The 20,543-nt window shown below is 37.3% G+C and overlaps 1 protein-coding gene across 1 annotated transcript in view; it reads left to right on the top strand.

Annotated features, from left to right (window-relative positions):
- Positions 1–3,177: 3,177 nt before the first annotated feature.
- Positions 3,178–20,543, top strand: part of ACVR1C (activin A receptor type 1C) — a 77,023-nt gene continuing 59,657 nt past the window's right edge. Inside the window, exon 1 of the mRNA XM_043576770.1 lies at positions 3,178–3,440. Within this exon, the coding sequence (XP_043432705.1) occupies positions 3,368–3,440 (73 nt within the window). The 5' untranslated portion in view covers positions 3,178–3,367. The remainder of the gene's footprint in view (positions 3,441–20,543) is intronic.

Genomic DNA, 20,543 nt, shown 5'->3' with positions numbered 1-20,543 from the left:
AATATAAAGATTTCTGGGATTACCAGATGAGATGAGTGGAAATGAATGTATCATATGCTCCTTTAGGGAGAATATAAGTTTGGGGAAAGAAAAATGCAGTAAAATGAGAACAGATTAGACCTTGATAGTATATAGCAAATTATCGTAGTATGCCTCCTCACCATATGCTCATTCCATGATAAGTTCATGTTCCAAGATGAAATGAAAAATTAAGATGCATGGCATTAGAGATTCTAGAAAGGATAACAAAAAAAGAAACATGTATGATAAAAAAAAATCCCAAACAACCAGGCACAACAGTCATTTTCAAAGTCCAGTTATTATATACATTTATTTGCCTTATTAATTTGGAATGTTATTCTGCAAATGTATCAAGTCTTTACAATTTAAAGTCCCTATGCTTATTTCCCTTGCTTATATAAGAATTATTCACCCAAAGTCTATTTTGCTGGTGGGTTATGAACTCCTTGATTATTGCTGTTGTTTTCTTTTGATTATGAGAATCCAGGAGTCATGATGTAATGTTGCTATGGTAATGAATATGTACAAATAGATGATTAAGGGGGGGGGGAGATTAAGTCCTGAGAAACACATTTGCATGTAAATTCTTTCCAGTGGATTAAAAAAAAAACCCCTCACATGTGAATTTTTTTCTATTATGTACAAAAAATATAAAAGATGTGTTGTATCACATATTCAACAATGTGTTGTACTGCTTATGTTAAATGACAGGAGTCACTCAATATGTCCTGAAAAGCATTTTCTTAATAGTTCATACAAAAAGGTATTGGATTAAGAGTGGACTAATTTCCATAGGTGTGTGAATGTGTGTGTGTGTGTGTGTGTGTGTGTGTGTGTGTATGTGTCACAGAACTTTGTGCCAAGAATTCAAAAGATCCTGATTCTTTTATTGGCTGGCTATCTGTTGGCTGGCAAGGCATTAACAATTGTTTATTTTTTTAATACAGTGCTTAAGGCAAAGATGATGATCTTTGCCATTTGATGAGGATTCATTGACCAGCACTGTCAACAGAGATATAATGCAAGTTATACTTAATTAAAAATTTTAGGAGCCATATTAAAAAGTGAAAAGAAATATGTGAAATTAATTTTAGTAATATATTTAACCCAATACCTCCAAAATATGATCATTTCAACATGATCATATAAAAATATGATATATTTTTATATATAATATGATATATTTTTATAATAGTGTAAAAATTATTAATGATATATTTTACATTCTATTTGGTACTAAGTCTTTGAAATCCAGCATGTATTTTATACTTAGAGCACATGTCAATTTGCACTAGACACATTTCAAGTGCTCACTCTCTACACCTGGCAAGCGGATACCATAGCAGACGATGCACTATTAGACTCACAGGACAGTGTTTCGTTTGTTTAGAATATTAAAGTCATTCAATATTAGACTTCTTGGGTAATACCCTCGCTTTTTTTGAAGATCAGAGCTTTCCAACATGCAAGAGACATGTATTCAAGAGACAAAACAAATATTGCAAGTAAATACCTGACAAGAGTGTAATGCCTGATGATTTACCAATGCTTTCCACATTCACTACTCTTTTTAAATCTTGGCCACGGTTCCAAGAAACAGGGAGAGATGAAGTGCCATTTACTTTTGAGGAAGCAGGCCCAGACACTAAAACCTGTTCTTTCAGCTCCAAATCTCATGATCCAATGGTAGATCACAATCTAGAGTTCAGTTATCAAATAGTGATCAAGCGAAATCAGCCAAAATATTATGTGCCCTAGCATTTTCTTGCCCTTTTTTTTAAAGCATCTGTTTTGTGGGTGTCTGGAAGGGCTCAGGCTTGTCCCACATCTCCATTTTTGTTTTGTTTTGTTTTGTTTGCTTGGATCCATAATAAAATTAGAACAAAGTCTCTTTACACTTAGGAATGTTTTGATTCATCCAAGGTGGTAATGGTGGGGGTGAGATCCTCAGGACTGTCACCAAATCCAACAAACATTGCACTCCCACTACTGTGATCTTTTGATGTGAAGTCAATTATATCCATTATTTCATCATAAGTCTTTCGTAGACCTCAGAAAGAACGTACGTTAGAGCTGAGGTGCGTGAGGAAGCACATAATATCTCCTACTCTAAAACAATTAATTTATATGACAATCGCTTTCCAAGGAGCCCCTTAACAGTAGCAATAACACCAGTATTTGCTTCTTGGCTTTTTGTGTTGTTCAGGTTAAAACAAACTCATCCGCTTTAGCGTATAGGCCACATATATGAATTGAATTTTGGGCTAATTTTTATTAGCTGGTAATGTTACCCTTATATTTTCAATCACAGCCCACACGGGAAGCAAACCATTCGATAAAGCAGCGCCAGGAATTAAATCCAAACAAGTTTCCAATATATTACTTTAAATCATTCTTCACCTTCCCTTAATCCGTGGGTAGGATTCCCCTCCCCTGGCCCAGTATTTCCGCTGCAAGGTAGCTTCCAAAGATCATAGGAGGAGTCCTCTGCCTCTAAGCCTGCTTGATGATCATATCGCCCAGGCGCAGGTGGTCCAGCTTTGGTGGCCAGTCTTAGAGGGGAAGGTTACCTGAAACCTCAGGTAAGAGAGAAAGTTTAAGGCCTAACTATAGGTAGCTAAGGCAGTCAGGGAATTGGTTATTTCCAGGGCTGAACAGAGAGGGCGCCCTTCCACAGACGCATGCACCGCCAGGACATGGTGGTGGGATGAGCCCCGCACGAATACCTGTGGTTGTCTCATGGCTCAGTCTAGTTAGAAAACCTTTAGGGCCCTGGACTACAAACGAATGTCTGAAGACCTGGACGGGTGGATCTCCTGTAGGAGACAGTAGAGAGACCACCAGGGAGCAACCGCTGCACGGTTTAAGTTTTCCCAAAGCCTCAGTCGGGCTCTCCCTCGTGTCCCAACCCCTTTCCCAGCTATCGGGTCCTGGAGGTTCCGCGCCACCCAACCGCCTTTCTAGCCCCCAGCTCTGGGCGGTCTCACTGCCTGGCGCTCTGGCGGCTTTTGCCCGCCTGGCGGGCCGCGCCAGGCCCCGGGCGGCTGCGAGAGGGCGCAGGGGGCGGAGGCGCAGCGGGGGCGGGCTCTGTCCCCCTCCACCCCCCTTGCAGCTTGCTGCCGGGGCCGGTGGCAGGAGCGCCGCGCACCGCCAGCCGCTTGGGGCGGGGGATGGGGGAGGTTGGAGAGGGGAGCGCCCGCATGGATTAGAGCCAACTGCGCTCTTCAAAAGGGTGCCGGGCTGTGCTTCCCTCCCGCGGCCCGGGAACTTCAAAGCGGCCCGCGCTGCCCGGACCGCCTAGCTCCGCTCTGGGACCTCGAAGCCCCGGCGCGGCCGCCTGGTGGCCATGACCCGAGCGCTGTGCGCGGCGCTCCGCCAGGCTCTCCTGCTGCTCACCACCGCCGCCGCGCTCTCGACAGGTACGACGGGCGCAGGTGGGAGTCGGGGGGGGGGGGGGGTTGGGGCGGCCTGCGGGTGGGCACGCGGGTGGGCTAGAAGGTGCTGCGAGCACTTGGACTTCCCGGAGTGGGAAGCGCTGGAGTGGGAAGAGCCAGTTGGACTGAGGGGGCTCGGGATAGGGCGCAGCGTGGGCACCTCTGACGGCTGGTAACCATAGGGGTAGACAGGTGTGTTGGGGACGAAGCCGCCAGGAGGAGAGGAAAAAGCGACAGGGACGTGGGAGTATGGCTAGTAGGGGTGAGGTGGGTGACAAATTTGGGGGTAGTTTGCAGCGGAGGGAGTACGAGAGCGTGTCTGTGGGTGTGCGGAGGGCTGGGAGTTGAGTGGCGCCAGGGGTTCCCCATATACGGGGGCTTCGGGAAAGCTCTGTACTGAGGTTAGGAGAGCTGAGCAAGGATTGTGGCATGGTGGTGGCGAAGCGGTGGGGAATGGTGGTGGCGATTCGGTCTGAGTTTTAGGAGGCGAGGGATATCTCAAAAGCCGCTGGTGCCAAGCGATGTAGGCGGGAGAGGGAGCTTAAATCTGCGTGGTTTGCAACGCACATTGCTTTCGAGGTACGATCTTTACTAAGAGTTGCCGGGGAAAAAAATTCTGGCAAGCGCCCCAGCGTTTTTAACAGGTCTCTGCCTTGATAGGCTAAATAGAGCCCTCGGCCCAAGCTAAAAACCAACGTTTCTTCTAATGTTTACTAGAAACTGGGGCAAATGCATCTTCGCTAAAATCCTAGTGTGCTGTGATGAAAAGCCCTTTAACTCTAAAACTGTTTTCCTTATAACATTATCCTTGGTTGTGGAGACCAGGGGCAGATTCCTTGCTAACTCATTCTTCAAACATTTCAATCAGAGATTTAAGACATTTGCACACAAAAACCTGGTGTTTTTCCGTAGAGCTGTATTTTGTCCGAAGCTGATTCTGATGCATTTTTGTTTTCCTAGATGACAATCTGTTTGACATTAATAGCTATACTCCAGGGTGGGTAGTTTTCCTTTTAGTGACATGTGCAGGGGAATGTTTTGAATAGTGTGATTGCTGTCATGTGCAGATTTCGTGTTTCAGATGTCCTGAGAGAATCACTAAATACAATATTCAAATGAAAATTGATTATTGGAACTGATTAATTAATACTATATGAGGATTAAAGCATTTTAGTTATTTTTGGAAAAGCACAGCCTCTTAGGAGACACAGCCATCACTTAGAGACCGTCCAGGAAATGATGGGATAAAGTGAAATATTTGCATTCAGAGTTAGTAGATTCATCAATGGGAAGAAAACTGACAATGGGAAAGTCTTTATAAGAAATGATTGGAAACTTCACTAACTTGGAATACTCAAACTACTCTTGATAGATTTAATAGAATTTCCAAGAAATGAAAAAAAAGAAAGAAAGAAAGAAAGAAAAAAGCCTTCGACATATCAGTTTTGACTAGACACCTGTGAAATTGCCTCCACAGGCTGTCTGTACAACCCTTTTTATTTTAGGGAGCTAATAACTTTGCTGTAGACATTTAAAAAAATACTCAATTATTTTTTATCTAGCTTGAAAGGTATATTTTGTCATATGACAGAATCTTTAGAAAATTTCAGAGACCCTGGGCATACCAATATAGGAAAACATGCCATGCTATATTCTTTAAAAGGCATGGAGACTTTTGACATTGAAATGTACAAAAAAGAAAAAAAAAATAGATCATTCAAATTTGACTTTTTCCTCAAAATCTGAAGGCTCAGAAAAATGCCTGATATGGAGATAATGTGTCAATATAGTAGGAAAGTACTTATCAAAATTGAAATTTTACACTGAACTTTTTCTGTGTAAAATGGAATCATTTTCAAGTCTCTTTTAAGAACTTTATCCTTCTTTGTGTCCCACAGAAACAATGTCTATTGCTGTCTACTTTTTTGAATATTAACTTTTAAACAGATCTTTGATGATTTGGTAGAGGGAGTCAGGTAGTTTATTTATTTCATCTTTTTTTTTAATGTTTATTTTTGAGAGAGTGAGAGAGAGACAGACAGAGTGCGAGCAGGGGAGGGGCAGAGAGAGAGGGAGACACAGAATCCGAAGCAGGCTCCAGGCTCGGGGCTGTCAGCACAGAGCCTGATGCGGAGCTCGATCCTGAGATTCCTCAAGATCATGACCTGAGCCAAAGTCAGACGTTTAACTGACTGAGCCACTCAGGCACCCCAATTTATCTCATCTTTTAAATTGTTTTCTCATGTGGTTACCTACGTCGTTTTTTTGTTTTTACCTAGTCACTTTTATAAATTACATTGTTCATCCTAAGGCTCATTTTTGCAGTACATGTTATTGTTGACATGTTATATGAGAGGTTGCTGTTGGCACTATGACATTGCTGGGTGACAGAAAACACCACCTTCCAAGTTGACTCTGCGGAGTGCCCGGCCTAGGACTTTAAATATCTGAAGACGTTGATAAACCAATAACACCTTTTTACTTTGGTTGTTATTCCCCAGTATCTCTATCACCTGAGGCATGTCGGCATTAGCAGTGGGGTAGAAACCATTGCTCCTTGATGAGAATTTCAGAGGGTAACTGCTGGTTAAACTTAGAGAAAATATTTATCGGTCTGGACTGACTAAACAATTAGGCTCCTCCAAGTTACTCTAGGTATTTAGTTTCTGAGTTCCTTGTTATTTGGTAAGAAAGACCTGACATGACTTCACATTTATCATGCGTACTAAACAAAGGATTGGGATGGAATATCCTGGGGTTCTGAAGTTTGAAGCTGTGATTGGGATAATAGATGGATTTAGACATTGCCTTCTCTACTAATTTTATGAAATTCCTTGGTCTGCTGGTTGGGAAAGGATTATTAAGAGTTGGGTAAGCTAGATGTTGGTGCTATAAAAGTGAAAAGATAACCGTTTCATGTAATAACCTGGGGGAGGGGGTTAGTTAGGGAGATTTTTTTTTTTTCTCTCTGTACATTTTAAGCTGTGCCGGAAGTGAAAGTGAAATCCTTGGGCTGGCTGAATGTGTAAATGCAAAAGACTTTTCCACCTTTGCCCTTCTTTCGGCAGGATCATTTCCTGGTTGGTTGACACACATGTGACAAGAGGCTTCTGGTTTCAAGGAAGAGACTTCTTTGGCTCAGGAGGATCTTTGTGCAGAAGTCCTCGGGGGCATACTTCTTCACTAACTGTAGTGCCTCAACCCGTTATCTAGCCTCACGTTTACAGAAGTTATCAAAGAGAGTTCCTTTGATTTGCTATCATCCTACAAAAATAAATGTAAGGTGTGAGAAAGGAATGGGGATTGACACCAAATGTTCGATCCAAGCAATGGAGGAATAGACCCTTAAGTGGGGTGGGGCCGGCTGAGCCCCCACCCTGGGCAGGGATGGAGTTGATTGGTGGCAGAGAGCTGGAGCTCGGTTTTGGTATATTGAGCTTAAAATGCCAAGTACACACTAACATGGAGATACAGCTGGTTTTTTGGGGTATGGGGTTCAGGGCACAATTCTAGGCTGAAGCTAAAAAACCAAGAGCCAAGGGTATTTATAGGTAGTTTTAAAAGACACATTACATGGAGTTGCAGATCTAGCAAAGCACAGAACACCCAATTAAATTGAATTTTAGAAGAACAACAAATAATTTTTGTATAATTATGACACAAGTATGACAGAGGACATACATATATTAAAAATTAATTGCTGTTTGGGGTGCCTGGGTGGCTCAGTCCATTAGGCGTCCTACTCTTGGTCTTAGCTCAAGTCATGATCTCAAGGTTCGTGAGTTCGAGCCCCGCATTGGGGTCTGTGCTGACAGTGGAGAGCCCGCTTGGGATTCTCTCTCTCCCTCTCTCTCTGCCCCTCCCCCTCTCTCTAGCTCAAAATAAATGAATAAACTTTGAAAAAATTAATTGCCACTTCATTCTGATTTAACTGGGTGTTCTGTACTTTCACCTGGCAACCCAACATTAAAGAGAAATGTGGTGAGCTAAAGGGCTTCTGCTACCTATATTCCCAGCCGTTAGATTAGAAAGAGAAGTATAGACCTCTTTTCTAGAACTTGTCTCTTACCACTTCTATTCCAGCTCTGCCGCCATCCCTCTATGAATCTCCGAACGGTCACTTCCAGCGGTTTGCATGGCATGTCTCCACTGTTTCTCTGTGAACAGAGAGAGACAGCTTTTCCTAATCTTACAATCCTCATCTTTACACGAAAGGATTGTGAAAAAGTTAGAACTCTCTAGATGCCCTGGAAATGATTGTTGTGTGAAAGCAGTTGGTTTTGCCCACATTCACGGTCTTCTGAATGTTATTGTTATTTTCAGATGCATTTTTAGAGTAGTTGCTTTTTGAGTAAGTGTTCCTATGTTTTTCTCTTTTAGGGGAAGTGCTTCCAAGCAGTAGCCAAGATACAGTTGTATTTTTCTTGGCCATACTCGCATCTCTCATTGTAAATAAGAGAAGGTTAAGGAGAGTGGAGAATGGACAGAGTCGGAGCTAGGGAGGCGGTATGCCTCACAGGACCTGGTAATCTGAGGCAGATTGAGGTTTTAGAGCAGATTCCTAAAGGAGTCATTTGCAAGACCTTTGGGAAATGGGCAGGGATACATTAATATCACCTAGCGGCTGTTTAGTTTCTGCTATTAGCTAAGTCTTGACTTGCTACTAAATGATTAGTATTGGCTTCATTTTGAGATTTGTAGAAGAAAGTGATGTATAATGTACAACTCTATGCACGGATCGTTAATAAGCTCAAACGGATGTGTTCACATGTATATAAAGAGCTTAACAAATAATAAAACAAGAGAGTTAATTTCCAAATGTAAATAGAAAACAGAACTAAACAGGAAAAAAAGGAAAAATTCTAGCACAAAAAATGTACTATGTATTTTTCCTTATTTATATCTGGGAAGCCTCCTCTGAATTGTTTTGTTTTAAATTTGTAAATTTTCTATGTTTAAAATTTTCTATGTTTTAAATTTTCACAACTGATGGTCAGATCTCCAGTTTTATCCTTACATTGTTTAAGAAACTGAGATAATAAAGGGATATGTTCAGAAGTGATATAGAATTTCCATTTTTTCCTAAGGAGACATGGGAATCCCCAAATACTGTCATGTCTTAGCCGTGCGTCTCTCCAGTCTAAGAGAGGTTACTAAGGGTGATATCCAGAAAAGGGAGGCAAAATAAAGCAAAGTAACTTTTTTGGTTACCCTCCCCAAATTGCATAGCAGAACTCTAATATACTCCTTTTTTCAGAACTTTTAACAATTCAACAGCCTAAGGGTAAAGGACAGGGGAGTTGTGGTACATCAGAATCCTGGCCCCTGACACTACGATTGAAAGGCTGTTATGCCTACAAAGTGAAGCCAGGTTGCCGGAGCGGAGGACCTCTGTCTCTATTACCTCACATTAATCCAGCCTTCATGGCACCTCTGATACATTTCAGGCAATAATGTCAGAGGCTGTTGCTCAGGGAGGAAAAGATGGAGGGTCTGTGCAGAGAGGTGGCTGGGTCTCTTATACTAGAAAGCACGTCCTGCCCTTCCCTCATTTATTACCTCTGTACAAGACAGGACCTTGGTCATGAACCCTGTGCCTTTCATGTTCTTTGAAAGCTGGATCTCTAAAGCACGTGTGCCTTTTGGTTCTCTGGAATGGGGACAGTAAAACCGCTACTCCTCACACGTAGGAATCCAGTGAAAAGTAAAAGGGAGGGAGGAGGTGAGTAGGAGTGTGAAACAGACATGAAGACTTTATTTCCATAGAAGCCAACACCCCATATCTGAGGAGATATAAGGCTCCCTTGCCTTATCGTGTGGCTTTTGAATTCACTTGCTGTGATTGGCCAACAAGGCTAACAAGGTTCTGCTCTGTCCTGATTCTTTATTTTCTCTCCTCTAGAATAACTTCCCTTTTCTGTTGTCCTCTTCTGTGTTTTAGAGTAGATATGTGAATATACTGTTTCTTTGGAACTGTTTTAAATTAATCCCCTCAAGAACTCATGGGTGAATCATTCAGTATGAGTCAAGAGTTTGGCTTATTATTTTTTTAAACAATTTAAATTTGCCAGTGACTTAAGGATCCTAAATTAGATCAATCTACTTTTTCATTAAACTTTTCACATCAAAAAAATGATTAGGATGCTTTAGTTTTGAAAGTGCGACACATGTATTTTCTTCTAATTTGTTTTATCTTCCTTATCTCATGGTAAGGTAAAATGATAGACAGAGACGCCATATCTCTGTATATTGATTGATTTCTTTGTAAATTTTTTGTTTAACACCATTATTGACTGAAATAAGTACTCTGTGGTCAAAATAGGATTAGAAATAAATCTAACCCAGGGGTGTTTGGGTGACTCAGTGAGTTAAGTGTCAGACTCTTGATTTTGGTTCAGTTCATGATCTCAGGTCAAGCTTGGAGCCTGCTTAGGATTCTCTCTCTCTCTCTCTCTCTCTCTCTCTCTATCTCTCTCTCTCCCACTCTGCCCCTCCGCAATTTGCATGGTTGTGCACACTCTCTCAAAAAAAGAAAAAATAAAGAAAGAAATCTAACCCATTATGGTCTGGACAATGATCATTTTAATGCAAAATGTGTAGTTTCATAAATACATGCTTATCTAAGAGATGTTAACTCAGAGGGTTGTAATCCAGATGAACACAGCTTTAAGAAACCAGATTGTTTTAAAACAGAGCCAAAATATATTAAAGAGTATTAACTCATCACATCTCATGATTTCATCTGATGACATTTTCCTGGCCTGCTCCCCTAAAAGTATGTTTATTTTTCTTCCTCCATCCCAATTGTTGCTCTTCAAGGGTAAAGATCTGCTCTGTGAATATTTTGCCTGCTCTAATAATCAAAGTGAGACTTGTTCTCACCCAAATTCTACTTACAATCTGTAGTGTATGTTTCCAGGAAATAGATAATCATACATTGTAAATTTGAAACACTAAATAAAGAATATAGCAGAACATTTCTTACATGATAATAAATACATAATTAAATGAACCTCTTTTTCTTTTTAAATCTTTTTTTCCTACAGCTATTCTCTAGCTATGAATTAACTACATTATATTAAAAGTATTGCTTTTTCACAGAGAAGAAAGTTGACTTCATTAAGACAACTAGACCTGTTTAAAAGTACTAAGATTTATTGTGTCAAATCAAAGTGAAGATGCTCCTTTAGAATTGCTTTTACTGAACTCTGCTTTGGATATTGCCATTTTCATAAAATTTTTCCTAATATTTCTTATTTTTAATATCTGTAGGATTTATAGCGCTGTCCTCTCTTATATTCATGAATCAAAAATTTGAGTTTTCTTTCTTTTTACTTTGATCAGTCTAGTTGGAAGTTTATCAATTTTATTGAATTCTTTAAATAAGTTTTTAAAATTCTTTAAATAAATAGCTTTTGTTTTTTTTGATTTTCAGGGTTTTTTTTTTCCAACTCTTAACTTCATATTTCCTTCCTCTACTTTGAGTTTAATGTATTCTTTTTATTCTAACTTCTTCAGTTGGTATTCTAGATCAACAGTGGGCAAACTTTTCCCTTAAGGGTCATATAATACATATTTTAGACCTGTGGCCCAGTCTTTGTTGAAATTTAATTCAGTCATTTTTGTATAAAAGCAACCATAGACAGTACATAAACAAATATGTGTTGCTTTATTTACAAATAAGCCAGCCAGTTGGCCTTAGTTTGATGACCTTTTCTTAAATCATTCACTGAAAATCATTCTTCGTTTCGAATATAAGCATTTATTTTTTTAAAGTTTATTTATTATTTATTTTTGAAAGACCAAGACAGTGTGAGCAGGGGAGGGGCAGAGAGAGAGGGAGAGAGGAAGAAGCCAAAGCAGGCTTTGCATGGTCATTTCACGGAGTGCAACGTGGGCTCAAACTCATGAAACCCTGAGATCATGACCTGAGCTGAAAGAGCTGAGCTATTTCGGACTATTAACTGACTGAGCCACCCAGGTGCCCCTCTAATATAAGCATTTAAAGCTTTAAGTTTCCTTCTTGGCAAGCGCTTTAGCTCATCCATAAATCATGTTATGTTGTATTTTAATTTTTATTGAGTTCAAAATATTTTTTTTATTTTTCTTTAGGATTTTCTGGGACCTGGGGGTTATTTAGATATCTGTTGTTTAATTTCCAAATATTTTGGGGATTTTCAGGTTATTTTTTGTTACTGACTTCTAATTTAAATCCATTGGGGGTGAGAGAACATAATCTGTATGATTTTAGTTTTTCTGGTTTTATCTATTTGTTTTGGAGCCTAGCATGTGTCTGGTCTAGGGAATGTACTACAGGCACTTGAAAATAATTTGTATTCTGCTGTTGTTTGGTGGGGCGTTCTATAAATGTTATTTAGGTCAAGTTGCTTGATAGTGTTATTCAAGTCTTCTATATCTTTACTGATTTTCTGTCTTGTTTTATCAATTACAGAGGGAGGATTGTTGACATCCTCAACATACGTGTGAATTTGTTAGAAAAATAGATTTTTCTATTTTTGCTTCATGTATTTGAAAATTTTGTTAATGGGTACATACGCATTAAGATTGTCATGTACTCTTTTTTTTTTTTCAATATATGAAATTTATTGTCAAATTGGTTTCCATACAACACCCAGTGCTCATCCCAAAAGGTGCCCTCCTCAATACCCATCACCCACCCTCCCTTCCCTCCCACCCCCTCATCAACCCTCAATTTGTTCTCAGTTTTTAAGAGTCTCTTATGCTTTGGCTCTCTTCCACTCTAACCTCTTTTTTTTTTCCTTCCCCTCCCCCATGGGTTTCTGTTAAGTTTCTCAGGATACACTTAAGAGTGAAAACATATGGTATCTGTCTTTCTCTGTATGGCTTATTTCACTTAGCATCACACTCTCCAGTTCCATCCACGTTGCTACAAAGGGCCATATTTCATTCTTTCCCATTGCCACGTAGTACTCCATTGTGTATATAAACCACAATTTCTTTATCCATTTATCAGTTGATGGACATTTAGGCTCTTTCCATAATTTGTCTATTGTTGAGAGTGCTGCTATAAACATTGGGGTACAAGTGGCCCTATGCATCAGTACTCCTGTATCCCTTGGGTCAATTCCTAGCAGTGCTATTGCTGGGTCACAGGGTAGTTCTATTTTTAATTTTCTGAGGAACCTCCACACTGTTTTCCAGAGTGGCCGTACCAGTTTGCATTCCCACCAACAGTGCAAGAGGGTTTCTGTTTCTCCACATCCTCTCCAGCATCTGTAGTCTCCTGATTTGTTCATTTTGGCCACTCTGACTGGCGTGAGGTGATATCTGAGTGTGCTTTTGATTTGTATTTCCCTGATAAGGAGCGACATTGAGCATCTTTTCATGTGCCTGTTGGCCATCCGGATGTCTTCTTTAGAGAAGTGTCTATTCATGTTTTCTGCCCATTTCTTCACTGGGTTATTTGTTTTTCGGGTGTGGAGTTTGGTGAGCTCTTTATAGATTTTGGATACTAGCCCTTGGTCCGATATGTCATTTGCAAATATCTTTTCCCATTCCGTTGGTTGCCTTTTAATTTTGTTGGTTGTTTCCTTTGCTTTGCTGTGCAGAAGCTTTTTATCTTTATAAGGTCCCAGTAATTCATTTTTGCTTTTAATTTCCTTGCCTTTGGGGATGTGTCGAGTAAGAGATTGCTACGGCTGAGGTCAGAGAGGTCTTTTCCTGCTTTCTCCTCTAGGGTTTTGATGGTTTCCTGTCTCACATTCATTTATCCTTTATCCATTTTGAGTTTATTTTTGTGAATGGTGTGAGAAAGTGGTCTAGTTTCAACCTTCTGCATGTTGCTGTCCAGTTCTCCCATGTCATGTACTCTTAATGTGTGTTGATCATTAGGAAATCTCCCACTTTATCCCTGGTGTTATTTATTATTTTGACATATCTTTATCAGTGGTAATATTCTTTGCTTTAAAGTCTATTATAGCTATGCCAGCTTTCTTATGCTTACTATTTGTATATGTCTTTTAATATAGCTACTTCAACTGTCTTTGGCTGAGTGCCTGCATATCATAGATTTCCCATCCTTTTTTTCTAAACTTTCATTGTATATATGTATACTCGTGTATATATATTTATGTGTGTGTATACATCATATATCTAAATTGGGCTTCTTGAAGAGTGCATATGGTTGGGTCCTGCTTTTTTATTCATATTACATACTTGTTTTTTAACTGGAGAATTTAGACCTTATACATTTAATGTATTTATCAATATGGTTGTGTTTAAAACTATCATCTTGTTTTTATATCTCTCCCTTTATTCCTTTTTTCCTTTGTTTGGTTTAATTGACAGAATGCTAGTATTCTGTATTATTTCTACTATTAGTTTATAAGCTAAATTTTTTGTTTTATTTTTAGTGGTTGCTCCAAGTTTTGTAATATCCATCTTTAAATGATCATAGTTTAATCTAAGAACTTTATTATCATACTCTTCCATTGTCTTCTTCTTGTCCTTATCATGATAAAATGGCAAAGACACCAAACAGGTGGAATAAATAGAAAGCAACTAGCAAAATGGTAGATTTTAATTCAGCCATATCAATAGTTACATTAAACGTAAGTGGTTCAGTACAACAATTAAAAAGATGAGATTATCAGATTGGGAAAAAAAACCCAAGACCTAACTATATGCTGGCTCTAAGAAACTCACTTTTAATATAAGAAATCCACTTTAACTATAAAGACACAAATAAATTAAAAGTAGAATTATGAGAAAAAGTTATACCATGCAAGCACAAATCATAAAAAAGCCAAAGTGACTATATTAATAACAGATAAAGTGGACTTCAGAAAATAGAATATTGCAGTGGATATTCCATAATGAGAAAGGGCTCACTTCACCAGGAAGATGTGATAATCTTAAATGTGTATGCACCTAATCATAGAGCTTCAAATGCATAAAACAACAATTGATAGAACTCAAAGGAGAAACAGACAAGTATATAATTATATTTTGAGTCTTTAAATTCCTCTCTCATAACTGATGGAATAAGGGAGCCAAAAACTAGTAAGGATTTATATAAGATTTGAGAAACACTTTACACCAACTTGACTTAATTGACATTTATTTAACATTCCAACTAACTGCAAGATAATATATATTATTTTATAAAGTATTAGAAGAATGTTAATCAAGACAAACCATAATGTGGGTCATAGAACAAACCTAATAAATTTAAAAGAATTAAAAGTGTATAGAATATTTTCCCTGAACATAATGGAAATAAACTAGAAATCAACAGGAACTTATCTGGAAAACTACCAAATATTTCAAAATTAAGCAACAAATGTCTAAATACTCATGGATTAAAGTAGAAGGGTTTTTTTTTAAGTTTTAGTTTATTTTTATTATTTATATTTTAGTTGACATACTGTGTAATATTGGTTTCAGGAATAGAATTCAGTGATTTATCACTTACATACAATATCCAGTGCTCATCACAACAAGTGTCCTCTTTAATACCCATCACCCATCTAACCTATCCCCCACCCTACTTCCTCCATCAACCCACTTTAATTTTATTTATGTATTTATTTATGTATTTATGTATTTGTTATTTATTTTTACTTTTTAATTTACATCCAAGTCAGTTAGCACTGGGTGTTATATGTAGGGGATTAAAGTAGAAGTTTAAAAAAATTAGATAATATGTTCAATTAAAGGAAAATGAAACTACAACATATCAAAAATTATAAAATACATCAAAAGCAGTGATTAGAATGAAATTTATAGGGATAGCAAATGAACTCAAAGCAAACAGATGGAATAAAATAATAAAGGTAAGGAGAAATCAATGAAGTTGAAAATTAAAAAAAAAAAAAAACAAGAAACATTAAAGAAAACCAAGAATACCAAAACCTTTTTTTTAAGATCAATAACATTGATTCACCTCTAGCTAGATTTGCCACCGAAAAGAGGAACTACCCAAATTACCAATATAAAAAGTGAAAGAGGGGGCATCATTACACATCCTACATACATAAAAATAAATATTAGGAAATATTTCAAAATATATTTGTGCCCATTCTTAGAAAATTTAGGAAATGAACAAATTCTTTGAAAAGTGCAAACTACCAATGGCCCCTCAAGAAATAATAGATAACCTGGATAACTTTTATTAAAGAAAACTAATCCCAGATGTATTTACTGGTAAATTCTGTCAAAAAATTTTAGGAAGAGGGCACCTGACTGGCTCAGTCGGTAAAGCATGTGACTCTTAATCTCAGAGTACCCCATACTGAGTGTAGAGATTGCTTTAAAAATTAAGAAGAAATAATGTCTATTCTGTAGACTCTTTCAGAATATGGAAGTGAGAGAACACTTATCTCATTTTATAAGACCAACGTTACACTGAGACCAAAACTATGAAAAGACATCTTAGTGATGAAAACTGCAGACCAATATCTCTCATAAAGATGCAAAAATCTTCAATATAATATTATCAAATCTAACAGTATAAACAGAAAATAACATAATAATACATCATGTTCAAGTAGAGTTTATTTTGGGAATGAAAGGCTGGTTCAACATTCAAAAATTTAATATTACAACTTACCATGTCAGAAAACTAAAGAAAAAAAATATGATAATATCAATAGATACATAAAAACCGGATGACAGTACTTAACATCTTAGAGAAAAACTCTCAGCAAACTAGAAATGGCAGTGAACTTCCTTAACATAATAAAGAGCTTCTTTAGAAAATTTATAGCTAACATCAGCGTTACCTATAAAAGACGGGATGCTTCTCACTACAAGTGAAAACAAGGAAAGCATATCTGCTCTTACCAATTCTAATCAATGCTGCATTGGAAGTCCTAGCCAATGCATTAAGAAAAAATGTGTAAAAGGCATATGGATTGGGTGGGAATAAGTAAAATTTTCTTTATTCACAGATGATTTTATTTTATATGTAGAAAATACCAAAGAATATCCCCCAAAAGGGATTAGAACTGATAAATACTAGTTCAAGTTCAAGGTTGCAAGATACACAGTTAATATAAAAAGTCAATTGTATTTTATATATACTAACAAATGAAAATTAGAAATTGGAAAAAAAGGAAGGTATTTACAATAGCACCTAAAAACCATGAAACACTTAGGTAAAAATCTAACGAAAATATACAGAAGGTGTATATGTTGAAAACTATAAAACATATTTGAAATCTAAATGGATGATATAGTATAGTCACAGAATCAAAGTCTTAATGTTGCTAATATGGCAGTTATCCCCCAATTTGGTTTATAGGCTCAATGTAATCCCATTCAATGTTCCAATTAAAATTCCAGCAGACGGGGCGCCTGGGTGGCGCAGTCAGTTAAGCGTTCGACTTCAGCCAGGTCATGATCTCGCGGTCTGTGAGTTCAAGCCCCGTGTCGGGCTCTGGGCTGATGGCTCAGAACCTGGAGCCTGTTTCCGATTCTGTGTCTCCCTTTCTCTCTGCCCCTCCCCCGTTCATGCTCTGTCTCTCTCTGTCCCAAAAATAAATAAACGTTGAAAAAAAAAATTAAAAAAAAAAAAATTCCAGCAGAGATTTTTGCTGACTTCAACAAGTTTTTAAAATTTGTATGGAAAGGCAAAAGAACTAACCAAATCAGTTTTGAAAAAGAAGATCAAAGTTGGCATGCTTACAGTAACTTGTTTGATGACTTATAAATCTACAATAATTAAGAAAGTGCATTTTTGGCAAAAGCAGAGGCACATTGATTAGTAGAATAGAGAAACCAGAAATAGACCCATTCCTATGTAGCCAATTGATTTTTTTAAATTAAGGTACAAAGACAATATTATGGTAAAAGGATAGTCTTTTCAGCAAATGATGATAGGATAATTAGACATCCAAGAAAGAAAATACCTCAAAATACACCTTGCACATCTACAAGTATTAGAATGAATCAGGGACCTAAAATAAAATCTAAAACTATAAAAACTTCTAAAAAAAACATAGAAGAAAAATTTGATCTTGGGCTAAGCAACATTTCTTAATATGAAAGCACAAAAAGCACAACCCATAAAAGAAAATCTTGATAAATTGGACTTCATTAAAATAAAAAACTTATATTTTTGAACGATGCTGTTAAGAGAATGAAAAGACAAGCCCCACAGCCTTGTCTTAGAGATAATATTTGCACAACATGTATTTGATGAAACACTTGAATCAGAATATATAAAGAATTCTCAAATCTCAATAATAAGAAAACAACCCAATAAGAAGTGGGCAAAAGAGTTGAACAGATCTGAAGAAGATGTATGAATGGAAATAAATGCACCCAAACCAGTACCGTTCATCATTGAGGAAATCCTTATTAAAACCATAGCAACATGCTACTGCATATCTATTTGAATGGCTAAAAAAGCCATACAACAACCAAAAGGAAAAAAAAAAAAACAAGAAAACAAAGATGACAATATCAAGTGTCTGTAGGAATCCTAAGCAACTAGAACTCTCACACATTACTGGTGAATATAAAGTAAGATAGCTAATTTAGAAAACACTTTTTATATTTTACATAAAATGTATAGTAATTTCACTTCTAGATATTTAGCAAAGAGAAATGAAACTTATTTCCAACACAGACCTATAGAGTATGGTTTATTACAAGCTTATCCCTAATCAGCAGAAACTGGAGGTGGGGGAACCCAGGGCTTTTAATTTATGAATGGATGAACAAGCTGTTTTGTATCCACTCAGTGAACTACTGATGTATACAACAACATGAATGAATGCCTTAAGAAGCAAATGAAAGAAGCCAGAATCAAAGGGCTGCATTCATTTGATGTTCTGGAGAAGGAAAACATACAGGAACAAAAAGTATCATTGCTTGCTGGGGGCTGGAGTGGCAGGAGGAGTTGTCTAAAAGAGAACATGAGGGAATCTGGAAGGAGGGATGATTGAAATGCAGTTGTCAAAACCCATAAAACTGTACACTAAAAAGGATGAATGTTACTATATGTAAATTAAATCTTAATAAGCCTGATCCTCCTCCCCAAATTGGAGAGCATGTATGAGAAGTAAGAAGTCTTACATAAATCAAGAAGTCAGCTGATACTGTTTCACATTGGTTAATTAAGAGCAGCAGTATATTTTTTAGAGTTAATGTCCTATGATAATGTCCTAAAGAACAGCAACAACAATACGTAAAACTGCCTTTGTGAAGTGAGACTGTGGAGAGGTGGGTCACTCTTTAATTCTTCCTATGCTATTTTTTTTTCACCATATGCACTTATAGGGTTGGTTATATGAACAAAACATTTTAAAATTACAAATAATAGATTTGCTTTTGTTATATAACTTCTATGTAAATAAGGGATTTCTGTTTAAACGGTTTTTGTGTGTATCATCCGCACTCTGTAAAATGGCTTAAAGCAGATAGAAATGAAATCAAATTAGGATAAATTAGGCTATGTTTAATTCATTAGCCTGGAGTAGTGATTTCTTCTCTGAGCAAAGGAAATTGCAACTAAGGGACATCATCCATACATAGATAAAGCCCATTGTAAATGCAGCATTACTCACCTGCTCTTTTAGGTGAAAGCATTTGGTTCAACTTGAAAGGTCATTTATCACCTACGAGGGAGCACTTATGGGCTGCTTGGGCTCTTTTTGTTGGTTTACTATAGCATTAAACTTGCTTATGGAGAAGTTTGCATGCATCAGCAGTCTATACATGGGCTCATTAATGCATTAACAAACTTCATTTTGCTGAGTTAGATTGGAGGGTCTCTTGTTCAGTACAGTGTCATGCACACAGTGGGCAGTCAGCATTTTCTTGATTGTCTTCTACACAGTCAGGGAGAGTCATTATACCTGTTATGACCCTCTTCCAAGACAGATTTAAAGATGAGGTGTCAAGTTATGGAAAGATCATCAGGCTAGCAAATCTGTTGGTTTACATTTCAGGATCAGGTAAGTTTTCAGTCTTGAGTGGGAGTCATTCTGTTATAATCACGTACCTGAATTTTCAGGGACAACCCTGCTTTCGCATATGTTAGCCTATTTTTAGACCACAGAATTCCAATTTTGGGTCTGGAAAATAGAGTTACTGTACGCTGTGGGGTAACATGGCAGAGGGCACGTGGGTATTGACCAGATTCCGCCAGCAGCATTTTAAAGTCCTATGCAGAATTGCTAACTGAAGATATCCCTATGCTTTCCAAAACAAATCCCTGTGAATGAAATACTTTCACAGAGCAAGACATGATTTTAACAAAATAAGATGTTAGTATCTGATTACAGTATTGATATGTGTTCATTATAGCAGATTAGAGAAAGGAGTTGAAAAATAGAAAAATCATCTTTAGTTTTTACTTCGGAGGAAATCACTATTAATATTTAGATGTTATTTCCCTCTAGTCTTTATTTCTGTGCATATGTATGTAAATTTAGATCATATCCTGAATGATTCTACTTTTAATTTAATATTTACAGTGAGCAATTTTCATTCTATTTGAATATTATTAAAAACAACATATTATGCCATCATATGTTTTGTCGAAATTAAACATTTTGATTTAGGGAGATTTCGGTTATTTCCAATTTTTACTTTGTGATTAATAGCTGCAATGGAGATTTAAAGTAAAATTTTGTTTTCCTGATTATTTCATGAAGAGGAAGTGGAAATACAATCACAGAGAATGTAAACATTTGTAGGGCTCCTGAGACAAACATTTCGGATTGTCCTCTCAAAAGTTTCTATGACCTGGTACTCCACCAACTATGAACAAAGGGGAAATTTCACTGATAACCCCTTGCCATTTCTGGGTGTTATAATTTACAAAATCATTTATGACTTGGCAAATAGAAATGTCTTTGTATTAATTTTACATTTTGAATCTCTAGTGAGTCTTAAGTATCACTTTTCACATTTATTGACAGTTTTTCTTTCTCTAATCATCTGCTTTGTTCATTTTTCTACTGAAGCATTTGTCCTTCCCAAATAGTTTGTCAGACCCAAGAAATAATTGGTTGAGAAGGGAAGAAAAATAATGTAGTAACTAATGTAGGAGAGTGAACATTTCTAGATACATCCACTCTTTTTTTTAAGTTTATT

This window comes from Prionailurus bengalensis, chromosome C1, assembly GCF_016509475.1.
Source record: "Prionailurus bengalensis isolate Pbe53 chromosome C1, Fcat_Pben_1.1_paternal_pri, whole genome shotgun sequence".
Taxonomy (NCBI): Eukaryota; Metazoa; Chordata; class Mammalia; order Carnivora; family Felidae; genus Prionailurus; species Prionailurus bengalensis.
This window is presented reverse-complemented; position numbering and strand designations above follow the sequence as displayed.